The 24,760-nt window shown below is 38.7% G+C and overlaps 1 protein-coding gene across 1 annotated transcript in view; it reads right to left on the reverse strand.

Moving 5' to 3' along the window:
- Nucleotides 1–3,931: 3,931 nt before the first annotated feature.
- The window catches only part of LOC119719214 (cullin-2-like), a gene marked incomplete at its 3' end in the record, with an annotated part of 37,556 nt that continues 16,727 nt past the window's right edge, over nucleotides 3,932–24,760 (reverse strand). Inside the window, 11 exon segments of the mRNA XM_038188584.1 lie at nucleotides 3,932–3,972; nucleotides 5,325–5,411; nucleotides 6,306–6,434; nucleotides 6,801–6,863; nucleotides 7,876–7,983; nucleotides 8,457–8,491; nucleotides 9,592–9,681; nucleotides 10,572–10,734; nucleotides 11,838–11,948; nucleotides 23,761–23,857; nucleotides 24,660–24,742. Coding sequence (XP_038044512.1) covers nucleotides 3,932–3,972; nucleotides 5,325–5,411; nucleotides 6,306–6,434; nucleotides 6,801–6,863; nucleotides 7,876–7,983; nucleotides 8,457–8,491; nucleotides 9,592–9,681; nucleotides 10,572–10,734; nucleotides 11,838–11,948; nucleotides 23,761–23,857; nucleotides 24,660–24,742 — 1,007 coding nt within the window.

Here is a 24,760-nt window from a genome sequence, read left to right on the forward strand (position 1 = left end):
CCCCCCCCCCCCCCCCCCCCCCCCCCCCCCCCGTGGCTACGCCACTGCAGGTCAAACAGTTAAAGTTTATGTAAACTTGTATGAAAAGTCAAAGAAATAACTCTCATGATCTATTTGACACCAAGTTTGTGTTAACTTTCCGGTAACGCCCTAAAAAAATTATCCAGACAATATGTTTATTTTGTAACATTTTATGTTCGTCTGTCGGTCTTCTATGGTGTTATGTTTACTTTTAGGTACCTTCAATGGTACTATGTTTAATTAACCTGTTCATTTTGTTTAATTAAACTAATAACGCACATATAGTTGCCAATATGGCACTAACAAGTTTGAGGTCGGCAATTTCGTCTTTAAAAATCTTGGTACTCGGGTTACCGTACACACAATTGTCCTGGAAATAACAGTACCAAAGTACAGAAAGTCGTACGCAAGAGCTCCCCAGCAAGTATCGCTGACGCCATTAGGCCTATGATTCCAAAAATTTTCACTGTGTCACACAGTGAAATAACTAAAAAGCGTCGTTGTATTGTGGACACATAAAGCATTCAGGTCGCGTTCTTGCACACTTTCTGCAGGTCGACTGGATATCCTTGAACCACTGCCCCTGCTTTGCATAACAAGTGCACATGAATGAACGATTCGACTTTTATTCAAAGAAATTTCTATGTACAGTCACAGACTCTATTCAGTAAAGTCCCCGTCAAAACGAAAGTAAACAATCAACGTGCATAACGCACGGCTACACCATCGTACAGTGTGGCAGGGACACCAACAAGTAAACAACAATTAAACATTTTAAAAAAAAAATGGATAAATATTCTGATTGAATTTCGTTAAAAGATACTTTTTGGTGAGGTATCACATATTTTTATCACATAAAGAGGATGACCAACAACTTCACGCCGTCACTGAACTAGACACACATGTACATGTACATGGTGTTCAAGTACATGTACATGCAAGTGCATGTACATGTACAGTCATGTTCAGTTTTTTTATTAATCGAAATTAGGGGTGGGTGGGTGGGTCAAAATAATTTGGAAAAAAAGTCGAAATTTTAAAACATTGACCATTCTGAATGGCCCCTTACATGTACAAGTTACCACCCACTGTTGCCATGAGAGTGTATGATGAGACCCCATTTGGCTGCTCATTTTAAAGTACCCCATTATTCCTCAAAAATTAAAAATCCGTTCAGAAAAATTAAAAATACATATCTGGCATTCTTGCTACCACCTCGCAACTTGTGGGTCTACATGTACAAGTCCACATTCTATGACAAAAATTAATTCAAACATTTTCTAGCTCCCATTTTTTAAAATCAAGTACACAAGTCTTGTTAGAAGTTAAGTCCTAAATTTATTTAGGAAAAAAGGCAATGTACAATTAAATTGCATCTTTAAATATCCGTTAGAATCATAGCTGAACCAAGGGGGTGAATGTGAGTTTAGGATCCGAGTTCCTATAACAATGAACCTCTACCCTTAACTTTTTACTTTTGTCACGATTGGTGTAGACAACATGTCAAAGCCCATGTTTTCTTAAGTGTAACTACTTTTTGCTCAAGTAAGGTGTCATGTATCAATTTGTCAACACTGCCACTGGTCGAACTTTTGGTCTGTATTCTTTGTGAATAGAAAGGTATTTTTCAACTATAATAACGTGTCTTGTTTTTTTAATTTCGACTTTTGTTATTCATTATCAGCGGTCTCGGTCTCGGTCTCGGTCTCGGACCATATTGGTCTCTGGTCTCGGTCCGCCTTGAAGGGGCTGGTCTCGGTCTCGGTCTCGGTCTCGATCTTCAGGTCTCGGTCTTGGTCTCGTCTCGGACTATCCAAAGGTCTCGACTACAACACTGCGACAAGCCCTCACAAACCCCACAACACAGAAATCCAATTGTACAAATAGTTGGTTACTGTGGTAGCTGCTGCAATATCAGATTCAACCTACAGTTAACCCTAGCAAGGTCAGACTTTGGCCCAAGTGAGCAGGAGTTTCTGCTGTACCGTCCCACTCAAGCCACTCTTTTCAAGTTGTTCTTGCAAGCCCTTGGACAACATGGAATATACAATGATATTACATTGGTCAAATCCTAAGATTGACTTTACATCTCCTCAATTCAAATTTCTAATCTTACAAATAAAAAAAATTATTTGTAAGATTTTTTTTTTATTTTCACTTTTCTTGCAGTGGAGCCAAATTCCCTAAAAGAAGTTGTTCATTTGTTGCTGTTCCACTATTAATTTCTTATGATCTATTCTTACTCCCCTATTTTACATTACAACATACAGCACAATGATAAATAGCATTAGGGAACATTTGTTTGTTTGTTTTTTTAATGCAATTACTTGACTGTTGCCTGACATCAACAATTCTACAGATAGTTACAAAAAAGAAATATGGACCCATACTCACCTTACTAACACTTTGTTCCAGCTCTTGTGGTATAGCAAATGGTGCAAGTGTTGACTGCCCCAAAGGCCATGATCCCGTCTGTAATAGTCAAATACATAGGACAATCATCAGACACACACAACATGTCTGGACAATCGTAAGCTGTCATGTGCTAGGTGTCAATGTCTTGTACAAACTTAAAATGTACTAAAACTTCAAACTTGACATACCCTACCTGTTTTCATTGGAACAAATATGATAAGTTTCTGCTCAAGGTTACAGAAAAGCTTATCAAGTTAAAATGTCACATTTACTCAAACTTTCTAAAAGGCACTTGTGACATCTGTCGGGATTCTGTCCCAAATGTAATTAAGGTTATGCTCTGTTGGACTGAACTGAATACAAACTTAGTACCACAGGAAGACACAATAAGCATATTTAAATGCTGATCTAACTGGTAGCTGTCATTCAAAGTAAATTAATCCTAAGTGGTTATCAACTAAAAAGAAATAAACCCGTAACAAAAGAAATGAACACATAACTTTGGGATGAGTAGTAACAAGGTTTTCTAAAGTCTGAAGAAAAACAATGTGAAAAAGGACAGTTGCCTTGTTAAAGAATTATTTCCCAAGGGAGCTGTCCAACACAGTCTGTACCCTGCGATATCAGCGAGCGTGGCTGCAGTGAACTGCCTTGTTTACTGCTAGGCTTACAATGTTAACCATGACAACTGAGAAAGGCTCCAGACCATGTGAAGCTAAGTGGGCAAACTTGACGAAGTGAAGGCTTTTACAGCGCGTGGTTTTGGGCCGAGGGGAAAGTTCTACGTGACCACGGAAACCGAGATAAACCACTTCAAGTGGAACTGGCTAAACTTAAAACGGTGTCTGAACGCTTGGTACGTTTGTAGTTTACAACCGGCCTCCCGTGGTGGCGACTGTTAATACTCCTATTGATCATGGAGGTTCAGTACCCTAGGCAAAGTTACAAATGTATGTTCAGCTAATCAACAGAACTTATCTGACAGGATTTTGAATTCCCATTTTTAAAAGTATTGATCTGATACCCAACCCAAATTACATTTACAAAAAAACAATTCTTTAAAATGGCCATTGTTCTTCTCAATGTTTTGGATCAGCCTCTTTTTTTCCCGTCTCCTTGATCATTGTAATTTACTCACACCTGGTATCATGGTCCCTCAAGACTAGCTGATTTGAATACCCTATGGGTGAACATTGTTCAGAAATATCGACCAAATACTTGGTCCTTTCCTGAGCTATTAATACTTGCATGAATTCCAGTACAAAGCAAATTTATTAAGTAGCTGTGAACACTAATTGGTCACCTCGGGAAATGTGAATCGATCTTAAGAAAAATACAAAACTCAGCCAGCACAAGACTGGTTAAAAATTACAATTAAAATGAACTTACTGTCAGGACGTATATAGAAAAGTTGACACTGAGATCCACTTGCTTGTCCTGACAGAATGTGTTGAAATTGCCATTAAGTCCTTCACTAACTCCAATGTCTGTGAACATTCTGTGAAGCTTGTTGGTGAACTCGTAGCCAAAAGCTTGCTGAGAGGAAAACAAGGTAATAGTGACAGTCAGAGCATACTGAGCATGTTATGAAGTTATCACCTCTCATTCTTCTTCCAATCATTTGATTTTAATAGAGATAATCATTTCTCACCTTCTACCAAGTTGTACAATCCAACATGGAAAGCCTTAAATTACATTTTCTTCAAAAAGTTTAAATGACTTAGTTATTGTTTTACTGTCCTTGAAATAAGATGGATCCTACTTTGAGTATGCCTGTTTTAGACTGGCATTCTATTCCTAAAACTTGAATTGGGTACATGAAAATTTGACATACGAAAAAATGTAGCATGACTGAATGGGCTAAAATGACTAAAATGTTGAAAGATCACAATGTTGTACTTGTTCCGAACAACTCTAGAATGCCGTGGTTTTAGACCTCATTCTAGTTATGAGCAAGACAATGGCCGTGCATCTTCTATTCGCAAGAAAGTAGCAGGCAAGTTTCTGCGTTTTTTCTTTTTCCTCCATTCAGCAATAATTTACATTTTTCGTCATCACCTTTCATGTTGCTGGCCACTCTCTCGCTACTTTACAAAATAGGAATATAAAAGTGACAAACAAAAGTTCAGGAACGGCAAGAAGAAACAAAAAACATAAACAAAACCATGCAATACAAACTGTTTTTAAAGCTAAGCCCCGGCTTAAGTGATTCAAATTCCTCTACTCTGATCACTAGTAAGAATGTTAGCCACTCCTGTATGTCAAATTAGGTTTTGCAAAACCTAATTTGATTTACATCACCCAACGCAAAATTCCATCTTATGAACACTCCTAATTGACACTAAATCAGTCGCGCAACCAGGGTATTTTGTTTTCCCGTTGTAATATAAACTTTTCATCCTGTCAGAAGTGTTTCCAGACCTCTGTGAATGGGAGTGTGACAACAAATTTACTGTCACCGCATCCGTGCCAATACACAGGATATATTTTTGGTCGCCTGGCCTGTCAAATGGAAAAGCAGGGTGTGGGGCTAGACACCATCTTCCTATAGGGCACACTGTTTGACGAAACATACCACTCTTCATCCCAGAACATTTTCCGACTGACACACGTTTTTGCACACCCACACAACCCCCATGTCTAGCAATGCCCATGTGTCCAGTTCCCAAATTTGCATTTATAATTCATTTTTATCGTCCTGATTTTTCATCTATCAGCGTCCCAATTTTGCTTTTAATATATCTAGCCTGTTGCACTCTGCCACTGTGCCCCCCAGTTACATGCCACTAATCCTTCTGGAAGATCACAAGCATTGTGCTTTATCAGACAGCAAGTGGCCAAGTTGTTGAGCAAGGTTTCAGTGTGATCTTCAAACAATGTTATCATACCTTCAATTTGTTGATCATAGATTCTTCAGTATCCATGGATGTTGACAAGCCGTGAATCAATCGCTTGGCTAACATACGTGCATAAAACTGTCACAAAATCAAAAAGGCGATTGTCAATTCCTTAAATTTAACAGTTGCGGAAAAGACTTTGCTTTTGTACAAATATTTGTATATAGCTTTTTGAACTTTTGAACCTTATTGCCATATCCCAGGACACAAAACACTCTAAATTCACATTTTTGTCTTAAATTGTTTAGTTAAGTCCTCGCTAATTATTGGTCGATCCATGGCAACAAGCCGTGCTACATATAACCAGGTAGCACGGCCACGGTCCATACCGCACTCCGCGTACTGCGCTTTTATAAGATGCGAGCGCCATTCCGTACAACACGCACGTGCAATAGGATAACCGTTGAAAAGTTTGTGTACAGCGTCTGTGTTCCATCTTTACCGTGCCTCAAGTTTGCGCTCGTGAAACACGGAAATGTAGTGCGTCTGTGTCCCACATACTTCGGCCTCGTGGTATGTGGAACACGGACGCACTACATTATTCCGTGTTCCACTCGCACTCGCGGGATAATTAATAATGTCATGACTTCATCATGACATCATCAAATGTATGATTACTTAAAGTACATATAGGGGAAGGTTTAATTGTCATGTGGTGAGAAATCAATGGTTACCAATGTGTCAAACTCTGAAAGTGACATCACAACGACATCATCAGGTGATTTTGGTATGAATTTTTTGGCCAACTGTTACAGAGCACCTTAAAATTTGCCCCTGGGCTGAACAATCTTTCGTATCCAATTGTATATAAGTTACCATACTGCACTGTCTGATTGACATTGTTGATTTGAACTCTCTTGAAATATACATGAATTCAGATGTGAGCCTGATAGCTTAATAGTACAAGCACTTGCTGTCTGTTGCTATCATGCCATTGTATGTATATCTTAGAAATCTTCATGACCAACTTACCCGTTGGAAGACATCCTTGTCATCAATATATCTAAAGACTAAAATGGATTGTTGTAACTTGTCATCAATTTCAGATTCACTGACTCCCTTCGCACTCTTCTTCAGTAATGTATCACAGTATTTGGCTAACTAAATAAAGGAAAAAGCAAAGGCAAAGGCAAGGACAATATGCTATACTTCGAAATATAATGGAATTACCTCTTGTATGACAGAAAACATTTGATTATTAACTTAAATGTACATTGTACGGGCTCTTTGTGCAATTGTTTTTTTTTTCACACCATATCAGGTCTTGTTGCCAAACTAATAAGTTTAAAAATTAGGGACGGGGTAAAATGTCATGATTCCTAGTACTTTTTGAAAAAAAAGATTTAGATTTGTAAAAAAAAAATCATTTTTAAATATATATCTGTAATTTATTTGGTAAGATAATGCTTAACTCACAGAAAGGATGACATATTTTTTTTGGACAAGGAAGTAATGTAGTAGTCATACCAGTTCAGGTGATTTGCAAGGCTGTCTTGGGTGAGGTCTGTGGTTGACTATGGCAGCACATGCCTACAACAGAAAAAATAAGCTCATAATCACTTTATGAAATCCACCTGAATTTCACATGGATTTACGTAATGGTAAAAATCATTTGAGTAATAGAAAAATTGAACAATTTTTTTTAAATTATGTCTCAAGCAAATTTTCATCAAATACAACAATTAAACAACATGTATTTAATTAATTACTGAAGGAATAAGCACAGGCAGATATTTACTCTCCTCAATTCTATGTTAGAGCGACACTTTGTGCTTAACGTTTCTATATGAGGGTGATATAATCCATTAGGGTGAGAATTTGGTGTCACCAAATTGTTTTAACTACCATTTGGAGAAGGAAATTTGCTGTCGCAATAGTTGGGAAGACAGACCCTCTGATATGCAGTTTTGTGGGGGTACCGGTAGGATAAGGTCAAATTTAATTTAGGGGTCATTTATGCACAAGTCTATGGAAGTGTCGCCCTTTTATAGTATTCAGAAGAATTATTATTGCTGCCAGTGTTACACCCAACCTCTGAAGTCTGTGTAATATGAACATTGGAAGATTTAGGACTGTTTAGGGTTAATGACAGCCGCTAAATACACAACTTCTCCTGGAAATGTGCTAAACCACCATAGAATTATTTTCATAGAAAAACTGTCCACACACAAGTTTTCTGTATCTTTGCAGTTCTACAGAATTATAAATTTAAAGGCGAACACTTTAAACTAGTCCAAATGCCACAAATGAAACATGTATATCATTCGGAGCTCTGCTGTTACTTGCAACTGAAACATTTATAAATTTGTACACACACAAAATTAATATGTCTGAGTTCATCCGACATCCTGGTTTTTTTTAAGCTGATTTCTACTACAGCAAAAAAGTTTGATGAATAATTTCTTTTTTAAATCTTTGTAGTAGCTTACTTCTGTATGATTATAACTTTAATTCTGCACACAGATGGATTGTTGCAAATGTATGTCTGACACCGTATAACTCCCGAATGACAGAATATAGCGTGTAATGGGTTAAACATTACCTTATCCAAGGCCATGGAGAAGACTTTATCCTTGCCTAATGTCTCACATATCATCTTTGTATACTTGCTGTGTAAGGCCAAGATTGCATCCACAAATAGGGCATGGATCTATCACAATAAAAAGTCACAAACAGGACAGTACAAAGTATAAATGAAACTGGTTCACATAATAATTGAATGATGGAAACTCCCACATTCATACGTCCTTATTGAAGGTTCCTCGTGAATCCCACAAATTCAACCGCTGAGCTGGGAACAATTTTGGGTATGTTCTAGGGTACCGGTATGTTCATGGTAAGCTGTTCTATGCATGTACCGAGTTTCATCATTTTTTGTCACTCGATAGCCGAGATCTTAGGGGGGCAGAATCCCCCCCCCACCCCCCCCGGCTGAGAGTTATTGTTACTGGAATGACATCAGTATTGAGATATAAACGGTTCTACTGGATTCAACCAAATTATTACTTTAGTAAGTCTCTTCTTATCAATGAAATATTGTATACATTTGTTTCTTTGATATTTGAAAGAATGCATGAAGCTGATTCTGACCATCACAAAAATATAAACGACTTTTTTACTTACATTTTCACCCTGTAGACTTGAAACAGCCTGCAACCCTGCACACAATATTGATTTTAAACAGAAAATACATGTTTGAGCATTTCTTTGGACAGCCATCAAAAGTAAGGCCTTTACAGTAAAGGTTATTGTGATTACATGCACAGACTATACAATTTGTCGTCAAAGGGTTAATCAATTAATTGGCAATAAAGCTGAAATACATGAACCAAAGTCCTGTAACCTAACCACAACTCCAACTGGTTTGTAAATGTGACGTCAACTTACATGTGAACCATTTCAACTTAAACCAGGCCTGGCGTACATGGAGTAGCACTACTGGAGCAGAGTTCGACCTTAACTTTTTTGTTCACTAGACAGCCAGGCTACTGAAACAGACTCTTAACAAGCCCGCAGGCATGTTCATTAGCCTGCATGTTTTTTCCTTTTATATTGTCTCATAAACAACTATGTGGCAATGTGCATACATGTAAAATGTGTATAGGGCCTGAAAGTTGACTTCTGGTGGGGCTTCAGGGAATTAACTCGATAAATTAACTCTTGGCCGGGACTTATTTATGTCGCATCTGCGACTTATTCTCTTGGGACTTATTAATTCGCGACAGCGACTTACTTATGTATTGAGTTAAGCCGTGAGTTAATATGTCCTTATTCATCACACCTTGAGAAAAATACACCCCTGTAATATTGGACTTGCCCCTTGAAAGAGAGAGACACACGTTATGAAAGAGAGGCACCTTAACCATGAAAGAGAAATGCACCGTCCTCCGTGAAAGAGCAACGCACTGCTGTGAAAAAGCAATGCACCACCGTGAAAGAGAAACATACAGCTGTGAAAGAGAAAGACATACCTGGCCCCAACAGGCTTCCGCAGGAACTGGATACAAAATACACAGAAACACCCTCCCCTGTACAAAGTTCAAGTAAACATTGACAACTCTTCTGCCAGCATTCATCATTGTGAAATGGAACCGAACTTTGTAGCACTCATGTAGCATCGAATAGGGCAAGACGAGGGGGTTGGGGTTCTCTGAAATATTGTTAAAATGCTGCAAAAGAGTGAAGCTTATCAAAACTACTAATTTCTAGTATAAGTACAATCTCTATAATTTTTATGTGAATAACTTGTGCGGCATACCTGTTTGTTTGATGTGTTCTTGGAGTTCATTGACCATGATGTGAAGTCCATTTACAACGGGTTTGAGCAACTTGTACATCCTAGAAAGGTCTTGTAGATAAATAAGAGCATAAAGAGTCAGGACATTTCACACACAAAAAAGAAGCAAAAAGTGTATTAAAAGGTATAAATGCATTTACGAATGCACACTATTAGATTTTGATTAATTCCAAAGATTAGTACATTCTTGCAACAGCAATTGCTAACACATCAAAATCATACTACAGCAATTCTCCTATTTGGGCTCAGTCAACCAGAATATGATAGGCTTAAGTTGATCGATTGGCTTAATTGGAGGGATGGTTAAAAGGATGGTCATAGAAAGGAAATCAGCAATAACGCTAGTTGACATTACCAATACTTGTAATGATCTAACCATTAAGTTGGGGAAGGTTTTATGACATTCTGACACATTTATAGTTGGGTATGAGGGGCTACTCAGAGTAGCAAATACTTACTAATAATTCTGAACCACTACAAACTTGTATTTCGGGTATTCAAAGTAAAGCCTTAATGCTGTTTTTTCCAACAAATCTGATGGATGATGCTCAGAGTCAGTTTGGAAAATTGGAAAATAAACAACATTAAGATTTTAAGATTTTACATGAAATGTAAAAAAAATACATGTATAAAATTATCTCTAATATTCTCAGGCAATTTACCTGTGGGAGAACGGTCAAACAAACGTACATAAATTACCAAATATGGCAATAATGCTGTGCTTTCCTTGTTACCTCCACATCCAGTTTTTCTTAAGAACATTGTTGGGTTTTTTCAAACATCTGAGTGCTTTCAAACATTTTTAAACAACTGGCAGAATCAATGTGTTTACAATACAGACTAAAAATTTACCAAAATGTCATTTAACATTTCCCAACTTCTTAGAAGGACCCATATGTAACATACATGTACATGTGTTTAACATCTTGTTGCCTGCATACCTGCTAGTACTTCATTGCGCACCATGTTTTTACATTCACCATGTAGGAAGACCATGTGATCAGCAACCATCCTCATTTGACATTCATGCATCACTTTGTTGTAAGAGCTGGGATGTAAAAACTTCCGACTTCTAAAGTTTTCCTCCTGTAGTCTTTGGAGCACCTTGTGTCATGAAAAGGAATTTATTTCTAGGTATCAAATAACTGTCTATGATTCAATTAAAAAGAAAAATATCAACACAAGTATTTAAATGCATACATGTATATCATCCAATCAATTTGAGCGCACTTTGGCACCCATTGCAGCTCAACAGAAACATCGGCATCAGTGTTGGTCTGAAATAGTTTCACATTTTTTATTAAAGATGCATTATTCAGAAACATTTCATCATTTCAACATTGGATATGTGACAATGAGGGATAATGACGTCAACAGTATTTCACATGCAAATTAACACTTCCTGCTATGCACTCCATCAATAATCACATGACTGTCATTGGGGTACCTAAAATTGGGTGCATTCCTATTACATGGAGATGAGTTTGTGCATATTCAGTTTAAAAATGGCTCTTAGTGGCACGCAGCTTCAAATAGACACAGACTATGTTCAAGGATCGTTCTCAACAATGGGGGCAGGCGCGGTTCTACGGGGGGGCTAGGGGGGCTGTAGCCCCCAAAAATTTTGTCTAGCCCCCCAAAAATAAATTCCTTAAAAACAAAAAATTGCATTAGCAAAAAGAAGGATTGTGATGTACATGCGAACGGTCTCCTCCTAAAGAAATAGTCGTGACAAGGGTGCATTAGTTAATATAGTGTGAATGATTTTAGGATTTTATTGGCGCTCCCCATTGAAAATATGGCATGTGTCTGGAAAAAATAACCGGTCTACATTTCAGCACGCCTCCCTGAAAAATTCTGGATCCACCGTGCTAGCCCCCCCAAAATATTGGTTCTAGAACCGCGCCTGAATGGGGGTATACATACACCATACATTGTGTTCATGTATCCCCCACTCTTTAACCAGGAAGAATGGCTATTGGATCATGCTCCCCCTCTTCCCCCCCCCTCCCCTCCACCCCCAACACACGTTTTTGGTGAGAAACAAAAAGGTGGATTTTAAGGTACTTCCCAAACGTCCCAATAACCAAAAATGTATTCAATAGCACTGAAAAATAGAGGGGAAATCCACAAAAGATTGAAATGCTTAAAAGACAAACAAATATTTAATCAACAGCTCAAAGTGAAATGAGTATGTACTTGCCAACCTTTTCCATGTATTGTGAACAGTTGTAATTCTGCAGCAGATTGGCTGATTCTTTCCTGTAGTATTCCCCAGTCTCAGTTAAAAGCTTGCTCTCAAATAACTCTTGATATAACTGCATTAAAACAATTTAAACACATGAATTATTGTTAAGTTTAACAACGAAATTGACTGTATGGAGGGGGGATGTTAACCTGCAACCTCCAGGTTTCTGTATTTGTGTTCTACAACTGAGCTATCAGCCCTACCGATATGTAGTGGAGGGAGATGTGAACCTGCAACCTCCAGGTTTCTGTATTTGTGTTCTACAACTGAGCTATCCAGCCCTATGTAGTGGAGGAAGATGTGAACCTGCAACCTCCAGGTTTCTGTATTTGTGTTCTACAACTGAGCTATCAGCCCTATGTAGTGGAGGGAGATGTGAACCTGCAACCTCCAGGTTTCTGTATTTGTGTTCTACAACTGAGCTATCAGCCCTATGTAGTGGAGGGAGATGTGAACCTGCAACCTCCAGGTTTCTGTATTTGTGTTCTACAACTGAGCTATCATCCCTATGTTGTGGAGGAAGATGTGAACCTGCATCTCCAGGTTTCTGTATTTGTGTTCTTCAACTGAGCTATCAGCCCTATGTAGTGGAGGGAGATGTGAACCTGCAACCTCCAGGTTTCTGTATTTGTGTTCTACAACCGAGCTTTCCAGCCCCATGCTGGGGGTTTTCGTAATTCATTGACAATATCAATGTTCAAGGAAGCTAGTCAATTTCCCGTTGTAGTTTATGTGATTGTTGTCTTTCCACATAGATGGGAAAAAGCCTTTGTTTTTCTTGTTGTTTTTTCCTTCTTCCTGTTGTTCTTCTATCTCAAATCCAATAGACTCTGTAAAAAAAAAAAATTCTGGAAGCACTTTTGACATAAAACAGTCATATTCCAATGAAACTTAAGTTCACACAAACAAAGACTCCATAGTGAAGTCATGTCTCAAAGAGTGATATCATGATGACATCATCAAATGTCATGTCACGTCATCCCAAATCCAAGTCATCCTAAGGGTGCATTTGTTAAAGTCTTTTATCAAGGTTACTATTAGTTCAATTGGGTTGAAACTTGGGATGTTCATAGACATCGATGTTATAGATAAAAAGTGAAGTGATGTCATCCTGTGATTTTTCAATTTTTTTTAAACCATTAAGCATTACATGTATATCACCAAAAGAACATGCTCAATTCCAGTTAACAGGTTCGTTAGGTCATAGATATTTGCGCAAGAATGTGACAAATGCGTGATATCATGATAACATCATCAAAATATTCCTACTAGGGCTAAATATTCCTACTGAGGTTAAGACAACTTGCTGTGAACAGTGAGCCATTACCAAGCATCTGTGTGCCACCTCGCGAAGCAGCCAATATCCCGTCTGACTTTGCCAACCGCAGTGACCCCTCCTGCTAAATCTGTGCCTTTGTGAAGCACGAGGAAGAGTCTGTCATTGTATGCACATCAGTAGAAAATGTGATCGGTAACACCAAGCTTCCTATCACAAGCAGAGAAACTTGGTCAGAAATCCAGTACTCTGAACGCCCAGACTGCACATCCACGCCCACCTCGTGCAGGGAACCTGCCCATCCAAAAAACTTACCAACATCAAAGATATCAAGCATTCCAAGTGGCCATTGGCAAGGACGGCTTGCTGATAGTCTGCCTTGACCAGCCCCTCTCACCAACTCGCAAAAGCATCATTGTTCCCTGCCAAGTGCTCTTTGGTCTCCTCACGGCACTCCATATCCAACTTAACCATCCAACTCATCACCAACTCCTCACCAACTCCTCACCGTGGTCAACAGGTCATTCTACGCTCTTGACATGGACAAAGCCATTGGCCAGGTAACATCCAGTTGTTACCACTGCGTTTCACTGCGCACAACCCGGCACACAATGATCAAGCAGTCAAGCGGGGGCTCAGCCGGTGCAGTGGCAATTTTGAAGTAAGGCTCTAGCAAAGACCACATTAAAAAAATCTGACCCTGGTTCCATGGTTCAATAAATTTACAAAAGGCAAAACCAATTCTGTGTGCACTCTGGAAAATGAGCCACCTCAATGAAAATGGCATAACTCCTGACCACAGCCAATAATTTAAAAAATTCAAAATTCCTGTAAAAGAAAAGGTTAATAACTATTCGTATGAAACACTCAATTTTTTTCTCAATATACTCTATTTGCCACCACAAAATATGGTGACCTTGGGTCCAGATCACTGCATGCTAGACCACATCATGCATTTCATACAGCAGTACAAGACACAACCATTCAAGCAAAAAGCGGAGGTCCTAAACAATTTTGTGTTGCTTGCCTTAACAACGATACTACTTCTGAATTAATTGATGCCTCTGATGCTACAAATACAAAGAAACAAATTAAATTTGCTGTATGCCGACTAGAATCTTATGCAAAGTATGCTGGCACTTCTGTGGAAGAAGTACATGTAGCTTACGGAATTTCGAGGAGCATTATCAGGCACGCAACTGGGAATTTAGAAAAAACAAGGACATTCTAAACCACACAAGACTTTGTACAGTGTTTTTTCAATTTGTAATGGCATTCCTGAGAAATAAAAACGAGGAAGGCGGATCCGAGGAAAAGTTGCATGCCTGATTATATACAAAGAAGTCACATGCAAGCAATCCGTTATGGTCTTCATTGCCACTCTCTCTTGACAAAGGATTTGGACATAACCAAAAACGATACTTGTAAAGAGAGCAACAGGGTCTAGAACGCCACAATAAGGGAGCGTCTCATAAGTCGGGAACGTTCGCGGTCCAATGGAACATTACGTAGGAACGTCAGGCGTTCCAAGGGGAACGTGCCGTGTTCCCGATGGAACGCGGGTGCGTTCCACGGCTTGAAAGGAACGCACCGAGCTGCGGTCCAGCTAGAACGGGGAGGGAACACCGTGTTCCCGGCAGAACGCTGCACGGATGGGTATTCGCTCTCGGGTATACGTGAGTACATCCGTGCAGCAGGACCTGGAGTCAGAGTTTAGTTTCAAACGTGGAATTTGTCTGACAAAAAGTACATCGTCAATAGTAAGCTCTGCTTTTATCTTTTTCTATTTTTATTTCGTAAAAGTATCGCATAGTACCATGACAAAACATACAGGCCCTCTCGTTCATTTTATCAGCGGGGCCGTTTTCGAGATGAAGGCTATATTGTTTGGAAATGATTTGTTTATAATTCAAAATCCTTCACTCTTTCTACGCTGTTTTGTCGGGTGATTTTAGTAAACCTATTACGTACTAGTGTCAAAGACACTTTTTGTTCCTGCATGCATACTACAAACATGCGCCCTGTATTAATTATAAACGTGAATACACAATCACCGTAGCGATGTAAAAGTTCAAGGTGAAATTTCACCAGAGAACTTCACATTTTCCGTAACAACAGCCACTGTGTTTCGTAATCAATTATATTTAACAGAAATTCACTTAACATATTTCGAAATCCCCATACCCCTTCTCTATCTACGATTTTTGGGGGGAGATTTCCCTTAATCTAGTACGCATTATCAGAGTATTATTAAACAAAATATTGTTCTTGCAAAAGTATACTTTGACGTGAATACACACTCACCACAGCGTAGCGATTGCAAGTGATGTGAGGTTCGGGGCTACCGACATTTCACCACAGAAACGATATTTACATCATTAGATTTACCAAGATTCCATCCGCATTAACAATCACTCGTACCTTGTGTTGAACTATTTACCCAAACCATCACAGAAATTTCATAATCACGTCCAAATATTATATGTAAATCCTCAAAAACAGGCAAAACCTACCGTTCAGTGACGCACGGTTTGCCAGAGATCGCGACGCCATTTTTCCTGAAACTGGGCCATCGTATACACGCTATGCTAGGAACGCTCTGCTGGAACGCGCAATAGAACGCGTGTTCCTGACCGTTCCGCTGGGATTTTGCCGTTCCAACGGAACTGTCCCGTGTTCCCAATGGAACGCCGGAGCATTCCAGTTCAGGAACACGCCGTTCCAATGAGAACTTTCCGAGCGTTCCAACTTATGAGACGCTCCCTAAGCTTTAGCAAGGGGAAAAGGCTGTGCTCGATTCAAGGAAGCAGTATCTTGGAGAAGATATGGCAAAGATCTTAGATTCACTGGACATCAGAACACCTGACATCCTTCAGAACAAGGTATTTGTTGATATCCTGATTTATTTTGCAAATAGAGGCAGAGAAAATATCTGCAATATGAAGGCTTCTGACTTTGTTCTTGATGGTGATGAACAAGACCTCTGTTACATTGTTCATCGTGATACATTGACTAAATCCAGATGCGAAAATGAAGATGAAGGCTTCAGCAGCCGTATGTATGAGATACTCGGGTCTACCGGTAGTATGTGTCCAGTCACAAAATTAATTTTCTGGCCCTACAAAGGGGTCCTCAAGCCCATGCACCCTCGGATGGAACGCCGTGGTACACAAATGCACCATTAGGAGTTAATACAGCCATTCCATGTAAGGGTCATACCAAACTCAAACATTGAAGTGAAAGGAATAAATTTTTGTCAGTTATATTTGATAAGAGGAATATTGAAACCATCTAAATCTCAAAAGATTTTTTTAAATAAATCATTTGAATTAAAATTTCAGCCTCCTGAACATGGATGAATTTTGTGGGCGAAACGGAGGGTCAGGGGTATAAATCACAAACTGAGGAAGTAATTGAAGCTCATTCATAAGATTGTGCTTTATCTGCATACATTTGGTAGCTATTCCAGTCTATTTGATAAAACATTGAGAATTTTTCAAAATGTCTTCAGTATTTTTCCACTATTTCATCGTGAAAACACCCTCAAAAATATGTCACGCGAGTCACAAAAAAAGATTACTTAATAACTAGAGAGGGATTCAGCTAGTGTTTGATATTTGTAAATGAAATAGTGGTGGTCTAGCAATAAAAGTATGAATATTCTTATTTGCTCTACATTCCTTGTAGAAAAAACTATCTCAAGAATGTCACGCGAGTCACACATGATGTATGTCACGCGAGTCACCAGGGGTGGATCCAGGAAATTTCGCAGGGGGGGGGGTTCATCAGCCAAAAAATTTGAAAATGTACACACGTTTTTTTCTCTGGACACTCGCTTCCGTAAAATAAAAAACTGGGGGGGGGGGACGGGGGGTGGGGGGGGGCTGGTACCAATTTCAATCGGGGGCACTGTTCAAATTCGACGATTATTAACACATTACAGAATGGTGTACCGTATTTTGAACAGGCGGACATTAGACCAGTATAATGTTTTTGGGGGTGTCACAGGGGGGGGGGGCAGTTCGGCTTATTCTTCAGGAATTTGTATGAGAATTTTTGTTTTGACAGAGCTGGGGGGGGGGGTTGACCCCCCAAAAAAACCCTCTGGATCCGCGCCTGGTCACAAGCCAGGAATGTTTCATTTACATGTAATACAAAGAAACAATGCCATAGGCCCTATTAAATTATAGAATTCGAATTAAGTCTTTAAAAGCATTAGTTATGTAACAAGAAATTGAATCAGTTTTTTACAAATGTATATACAGTCGAGTCTCGTTAATACAAATTCGTTCGGACCTACATGTAGCCAAATTGTTTGTTATATCAGAATTTTGTACTAAGAGGAACATCAGTCCCATTCATTGTGCACATAAATGCACAGTCGGGACTAAGGCTTTATGTTTGTTATAACCAGAATTTTGTATTAACAGAGTTTGTACAAACGAGATTCGAATGTACTGTATACATTCCGATACAACTGCATCATTAATTGCAGCTCGATCTTACCATTTAAGGAAACTGTGACTCTACATGACCAAGAATTACAACTGTTTTCCTGAAATAATCACCCGTGGATTGATGACATCACTTCGTAACTAAAATTCCAAAACATTTTTTTCTCTCTATGTCATTGTTAAGGATATTGTGTTTAAACCAGATTTCCACCCCCAACATTTGCCAAAGTAAAGGGATAAATAGCAGTTTTCACACTCTTTCATAAGGTATTCACAGGTAAATCATTTTTATTAATATAATATTATGATTTGATTCGTTATACTAAAATTACAGTTATAATGTGAAAGTGAAAAGCTACTGTGTCACGCGAGTCACGCATTTGTGTCACGCGAGTCACATTTTCTTCAGGCCATTTCTTACAACAAGGGATATTTGGCACAATACAACTTATGCATGTATTGGGTGAGGGTATTAAGTTCTAAGTTCTGTAAGAATAATTTTTAGGGTAGATCCATAGGAAAAGCTATTTGAATCAAGGGATGTCAAAAATCCCTTTTTCTATCCTGTCATGCGAGTCACGTCAAAGAAACTGTGATACATGAAAAAATAGCGATTTTAAAGTAATCATATAAAGACTAAACCATACATTCACAATGCCCTGACTCAAATACATGCTAATTTGAGTTGAATAAATGCCAGGTTAACAACAATAATGCATTAAAACTTTACATTTTGTTCAAATGTCACGCGAGTCACCATGGAATGGATGGGAAATACAATGAAAACCATCTCCGAGAATGCTGGTTGCTCAAAGAAGATACGAATCACAGTTTGAGAGCAACAACATGCACCTTACTTGCTGAAGCAGGATTTTCAAACCGTCATATAATGTCATCGACTGGTCATCAGTCCGAGCCATTACAAAAGCATTATTCCAGGACCAGCTACAAGGAAAAAACCCTGATGAGTTTCGTGCTTGCTGATCAGATGCAAGAGAAAGCTCCCGAGCCAGAGGAACAACACAATGACGCCAACTTGGGCAATATCTCAGATAATCTCCCCACAAATTCTCAAGAATAACTGGTTCTTAGTGAATCAAATTTTAACATTCTTCTGTGTAGCATTTTTATTTTCAAGGACCTGTCAACTTTTTAAAAAAGTAGTCCTAAAGCTAGCTTCCTCTTCATCATGAACTGAACCTGCCTTTGAAGTGGATGCAGTTACGAACTGAACTTGCTTTTTAAGAACTTCAGATTGCCAATGTTTTTACTTTTAAACCTTTTGTTTAATTTTGAACAAGCTGAAAAATAAAGCAGTGGCAGTATTGTAGTTGAGTACTTATTTTCCGAGTACCGAGTACTGCCGAGTACTTAGGTTGCTGAGTACGAGTACTTGTACTTCCGAGTACGAGTACTTGTACTTCCGAGTACAAGTACAGGTCTCCGAGTACAAGTAGTTGTACTTACGAGTACGAGTACTTGCACTTCCGAAGTATGAGTTCGAGTATTTGTAGTCCGAGTACGAGTACAAGTACTTATATTTCCAATACAGGTACGAGTTGGCCTACTAGTGCATTGTGCTTGAAGCCGAAAATTATCTGTACTTGTGATACAAACTAGGGATCGTCTTTTTAAGCATTTTTCAATTATTTGAAATTAATATTTAATTTGTGGTAACGTACATGTACTACGCATATAGTCTGCTTCCTTGACGTGACAATCTAGATCCTAGGCCTGTGTTTATGTCTGTGGGACTAACGCTGGAACCAGACTAGGGGCTGTTTTTCAAACCCTGGCTTAAGCTTGTCTCTTTCTCCATTCATGCAGGTTGGCAATGGGGCAGGGCCAGGATAGGGAGGTGAAACCGGGGTTCATAAAACAGCCCTGCTCCAATCACCCAAGTTAATCCAACGACCATTTTGAGAAACACCTCTGCGTTTCATGTACATGATTGGCCATTGTGCCCACATATGCCGAATGGGTTCTTGTCAGACCAATATACAGACCCCCTCACAGCTAGCTGTAACATGTACATGTAATTGTGTTTGTCCGGACGTGCACAGAGGAAAGTCAGGAAACTTTGATTTCTCTGCTAGCCAATCAACCATTTCAAACTGAAAGTATCGATACAATAAGGCCGTGGTAAGTCAAGCTATACCATTTTGTTCCGAGTACTGCTATTCGAGTACGAGTACCTTGATGATTGAGTACATTTTTGACACGTACCATCATGTCCAGAACAAGTACTCTGACATTCAAGTACGAGTACGAGTACTCTTAAAAAGTACTCAAGTAGTACTTGAGTACGAGTACAAGTACCACAACACTGAGTGGTGGATGCCAGAAATAAATCTTGCAAATTGTGTATATATTCTTATAGTTATATCCTCCAATCAAAATATGACAAGGATCTACTTAGATATTATTGTCATAGTCTTTCAATTGTTGGTTCAAACCAAGTGGAGTCACAGGGAATTTTGAATAGGTTTCTAGGATTTGTCAGCATGATCATTGAACGTTTTATTAATGAGGGTTCTGACATCCACATCAATCAATTAACCCTAACTCCCTAGGATTTTGCACACCCATTTGGTTACTGTGCACAAGTACGGCAGTGTCTCTACCCAAAAAATACAAAGCGTTTTACAAGATGTTCTTGCCACCTGCTTCTCATCGTTTTTTATTCAAGATTTAAAAGATTTTTTTTTTTAAAGGATGGTGTGTATACTGATATATGAGGTGTAGTGTTTTCATATTTATTTTTATTGCACCTTTTGAATAAGTTGAGATATTTTTCGTTTTCATTATTTTATACTTCACTTTATATTTTGAAAACCACTTTTGATATTGGTGCCATTTAATGTCTGTGTTGTTTGTTTTAACCCTACCCCTCCTGAATCCATGAAAATCCACACCCCTGTTTTGGAGTATTTTGGTGGATTCAGGATACCTCCATATTGACAAGGGGATTTTGATGGATTCAGGATTGTAAGCCTAGCGGTACTGCAGGATTTGGATGGATTCGACATACCTCCATACTGAGCAGTCACCAACACACTGGAATTTTGCGCATGATACAATAGGTATTTTTGGCGAATTCAGGATACTTTTTAGTAAAAGTGCTCAAGGGATTAGGGTTAACACACAGGAAGCAGAATGTCATGTTTTCTTAATCGTAATGAATAAAAACATTAACTAGAGCTATGTCTGCTTATGAACAGAACATACCGCTTTTCCGCACTTGTTGTTAATTTACATATTAAATATAAAAATCAGGCAAAAGGTTGCGTGATGTGGGGAACTTGAATAAGTTCAACGAAATCCCAAAATTTACTTACGCAAAAAAACTTTTAACATTGACATTAACAACCATAAACTCTCACGTGAGGGATTTCTTCAAACTTGTAGTCCAATTTCAAGACACCTCTATTTTTCTATTTTTTCTGCTAAATATCATGATGCTATCATTTTTCACATGATTTTCCACATATACAACGCAGTTCTATTAGGGTAACCGTGCCGTTAAGTAACTTCATGAATTTGCAGCGCATCAATACTGAGGCTTGGCAAAACTACTTTGTCATATCTGGGGAAAAGGTAGCCATTTGGGATCTCTTATATGTCCTCATAACTATCCAGTCACTTCTATGCTTTAGAAAATTTTATTTCAGTAAGGATATGAACATGTAAATAGAATCCCATAATACACTTAACAAATAAAAACAAGTCAGGTGTGTTTACAAACACAAATGCCCCGCAACCGTAACTGTTCCCATGACATGACGCCACTCTTTTAACAGCAACTTGCATGTACGTACCTGAGTCACATGGAACTTTCATTGACATCATTATTGTTTTCTGTAGGTTATATATGAATTAATCCCTATGATCTCAGAATAAATATAATGTATTTTTTTGGCTTTTCTGATGGACAGTTATTGTATGTGATTTAAAAGAGTGAGTGAATGTGAAGGGATCATGTACAAACAAGCTGAATTAAAAAAACAAGTCAGGTGTGTTTACAAACACAAATGCCCCGCAACCGTGACTGCTCCCATGACATAACACCACTCTTTTAAGATCAACTTACATGTACCTTGGTCACATGGAACGTTCATTGACAGCATTAGTGTCTTCTGTAGGTTTTATATGAATTAATCCCTAATCCCTATAATCTCAGAATACATGTAAATACATGATTTCTATTGTTTTAGCCACTGTGAACTTGACCCTTGACCTTTTGGCCCCAATTCAATAGGCTTCTTAGGATTACCAAGAACAATCCACAAACCAAATTTGAAGTTCACATGTAAAGTATTTCTCAAGTTATCCCGCTGACAAAATTTCTTTTGTTTTAGCCGCTGTGACCTTGGCCCTTGACCTTTCGGCCCCCAATGCAATAGACTTCTTAGGATTGCCAAGAACAATACACAAACCAAATTTGAAGTTCACATGTTCACACTTGAGCATAGACGAGAACAATTGAGCATTGCATTTGTGAAATCTCTCAAGAACTCAAAACTTGAGAGTCTAGTTCCGCAAACAAGGTCAACATCTGGCTACAATCTGAGGAACTCAACAAAATTAACTCAACTCAAGTGCAATACCTCCAGATTTAAGAACAGTCCCGTGCCACATCTGATCAATCTTTTGAATACAACTCAATAGATATCTATTTATTTTGTCAATGACAATTTTGCGGCACTGCAAAGCAATGAAATTCAAAGTGTTTAGTCCTACTCTTCCAGTATTTTTATTTTTTTTAAATCTTTTGATATCTCTTTTTACTAATAACATTTTTTTAACTGAACGTATAACTACATATTTTCATAATTGTATTGTTGGCTCGCTCTTCTTAATTGTTTTTGTGTCTAACGCTGTGTGCTAATTTTTGGTCGTTTTATGCTAAGACTATTCTACTTTTTATGTAAATTGAACAAATGTATTGTTTTCCCTAATTCAGCCTTTGGCTGCGATGGAAAATGTTTTTAATAAACCAAGAATAATAATTTTAAAAAATAATAATAATGTAAAGTATTTCTAAAGTTATCACGCTGACAAAAATTCTTTTGTTTTAGCCACTGTGACCTTGGCCCTTGACCTTTCGGCCCCAAATGCAATAGGCTTCTTAGGATTACCAAGAACAATCCACAAACCAAATTTGAAGTTCATATGTTAAGTATTTCTCAAGTTATTGCGCTTACAAGTTTTCTATTGTTTTAGCCACTGTGACCTTGACCCATGACCTTTCCGTCCCAAATGCAATAGGCTTAGATTTTAAAGAACAATCCACAAACCAAATTTGAAGTTCATATGTTAAGTATCCCAAGTTATCTTGCTGACAAGATTTTTCCGAACACACACACACCCACACACCCACAAGCACTTAGCATACAGGGTTTATGGGGCACCACTACTGTTCGACCCTTATCCCCTTCTTTTGTTCTTCTTTGTCTCCTTAGAAATCTCAAAACCCATAACGTTAGGGCTATGGGGGGTACTTCAATTTCTAAAGACAGACTTGCGGGGTACCATTGTCCCTATTGTTGCCCTTTGTTCCCAGTACCCCATAAGTGCCAATATGTTAGAACACACACAGTCGTGTTCAAACCGTTGATCGTGGACGTCCTACTGTCCCTTTTTGTTTGTACTTTTTAGGAAGACTCCCATTGGTTTTGTACACGACCCCAATCGCGGACGTTTGCTTGGAATCGAGGACGATATTGTTCTCTTTTGTTCTCTGTTATTTTCCTCCACGGTTTGAATAGATGAACACGTTCTTACCCACGCTCCTACCCACACACCCACCCACCGAAGGACAAAGCGAAAACAGTATGCCCCTTCAGCTTCGCCGCGGGGCATAAAAATTGAAAATGTACCAAAATATGGAATAAATATATTACCCAGCTGCCATATAGGATTTATTGAAATTCGGCACCCTACCCCCACCCCCCGCCCCCATCCCCCCCCCCCCCCAAAAAAAAACATCTAAACTCTCCTTCACCCTCAAGCCATCTGACTCGATGTATAGGATAACAAGATCACCCACAAACCCACCCACACTGAAGGACCAGGCAGAAACAGCATACCCCTTCGGCTTCGCCCGTGGGGCATACAAATTGAATGTCATAAATCAGTCAAACTTTGCTTACCTGCACTTGGTCCTTTTGCCTGTAGCGCTCCACATCAACGAGTGAGTTAATGACACCATGAAGTACAGCCTGATTGGTGTCTTCACCACACCGATCTCTGTTCAAAATAATTCAAGAGCACTTTAAAATAGCACAATGAACTCAACAATCAGATATTTGACTTGAATTAATAGATAACATGTCATTGTATACAATCCAGTCTGCAGAAGAGGTGTTTTAATAAATTAATAATAATCAAACTATCATTTTCAAACTATCCATTTTCACATGACTTAAAACGTTGATAAAATATGGAAATTGCCAACCACATGGTCAAGGACCACTCGAGGTGGTAACTACAACAAGACATAAAGAAGCAAGTTAGAGAGACAGAGTACATGTAGAGTACTTTGCTGTACAAGCTCATAAAAGACAAACAGTGCAGAGTAGAGCTGGTGAAGGTACACAATGGAGAAATGAGAGTCCACTTGATACCATGCTGAGGTGGTACCTGTAAAACAAGGATGTAACAGAATGGCGTATACGCAGAGTGCGGTATGGACCATGAATCTTGACTCACAGTATAAATATAGAACGTGTGTATCGAAGTGTGTGTCAAAATCTGAAATGCGAGTCTTATGATGCTTGAAGAGAGACGAGTTGTTCTCAATTCATCCGGCAAGGAGTTCCACAGATGAAATACAAGGCTGGCAAATGCAGTCTCCATATGTTGCCAAATGTCTCTTTATATGAGAAGACATGAATTGATGAAATGGTCGAGCTGTAATGGCATGCCACAAGTTGACGTAATATGTATTTTAGCACCTCAACAACAATCTGTCAGGTTCTGAATCTTTATTGGCGGAGTTGTCACATGGTATTTGAAAAAGTACTGTACTAATGGTTGCTGTTGCACATACCTGTGAATTTCTCGAAGCAACAACTCATGAAGATTCTTCTTCAATGGTTTGATCATTAGTCGCTTCCATGTATCAAGAGCTAACTGTTTAGGAGAAACAAG

Source organism: Patiria miniata, unplaced genomic scaffold (genome assembly GCF_015706575.1).
Source record: "Patiria miniata isolate m_02_andy unplaced genomic scaffold, ASM1570657v1 HiC_scaffold_8, whole genome shotgun sequence".
Lineage (NCBI taxonomy): Eukaryota > Metazoa > Echinodermata > Asteroidea > Valvatida > Asterinidae > Patiria > Patiria miniata.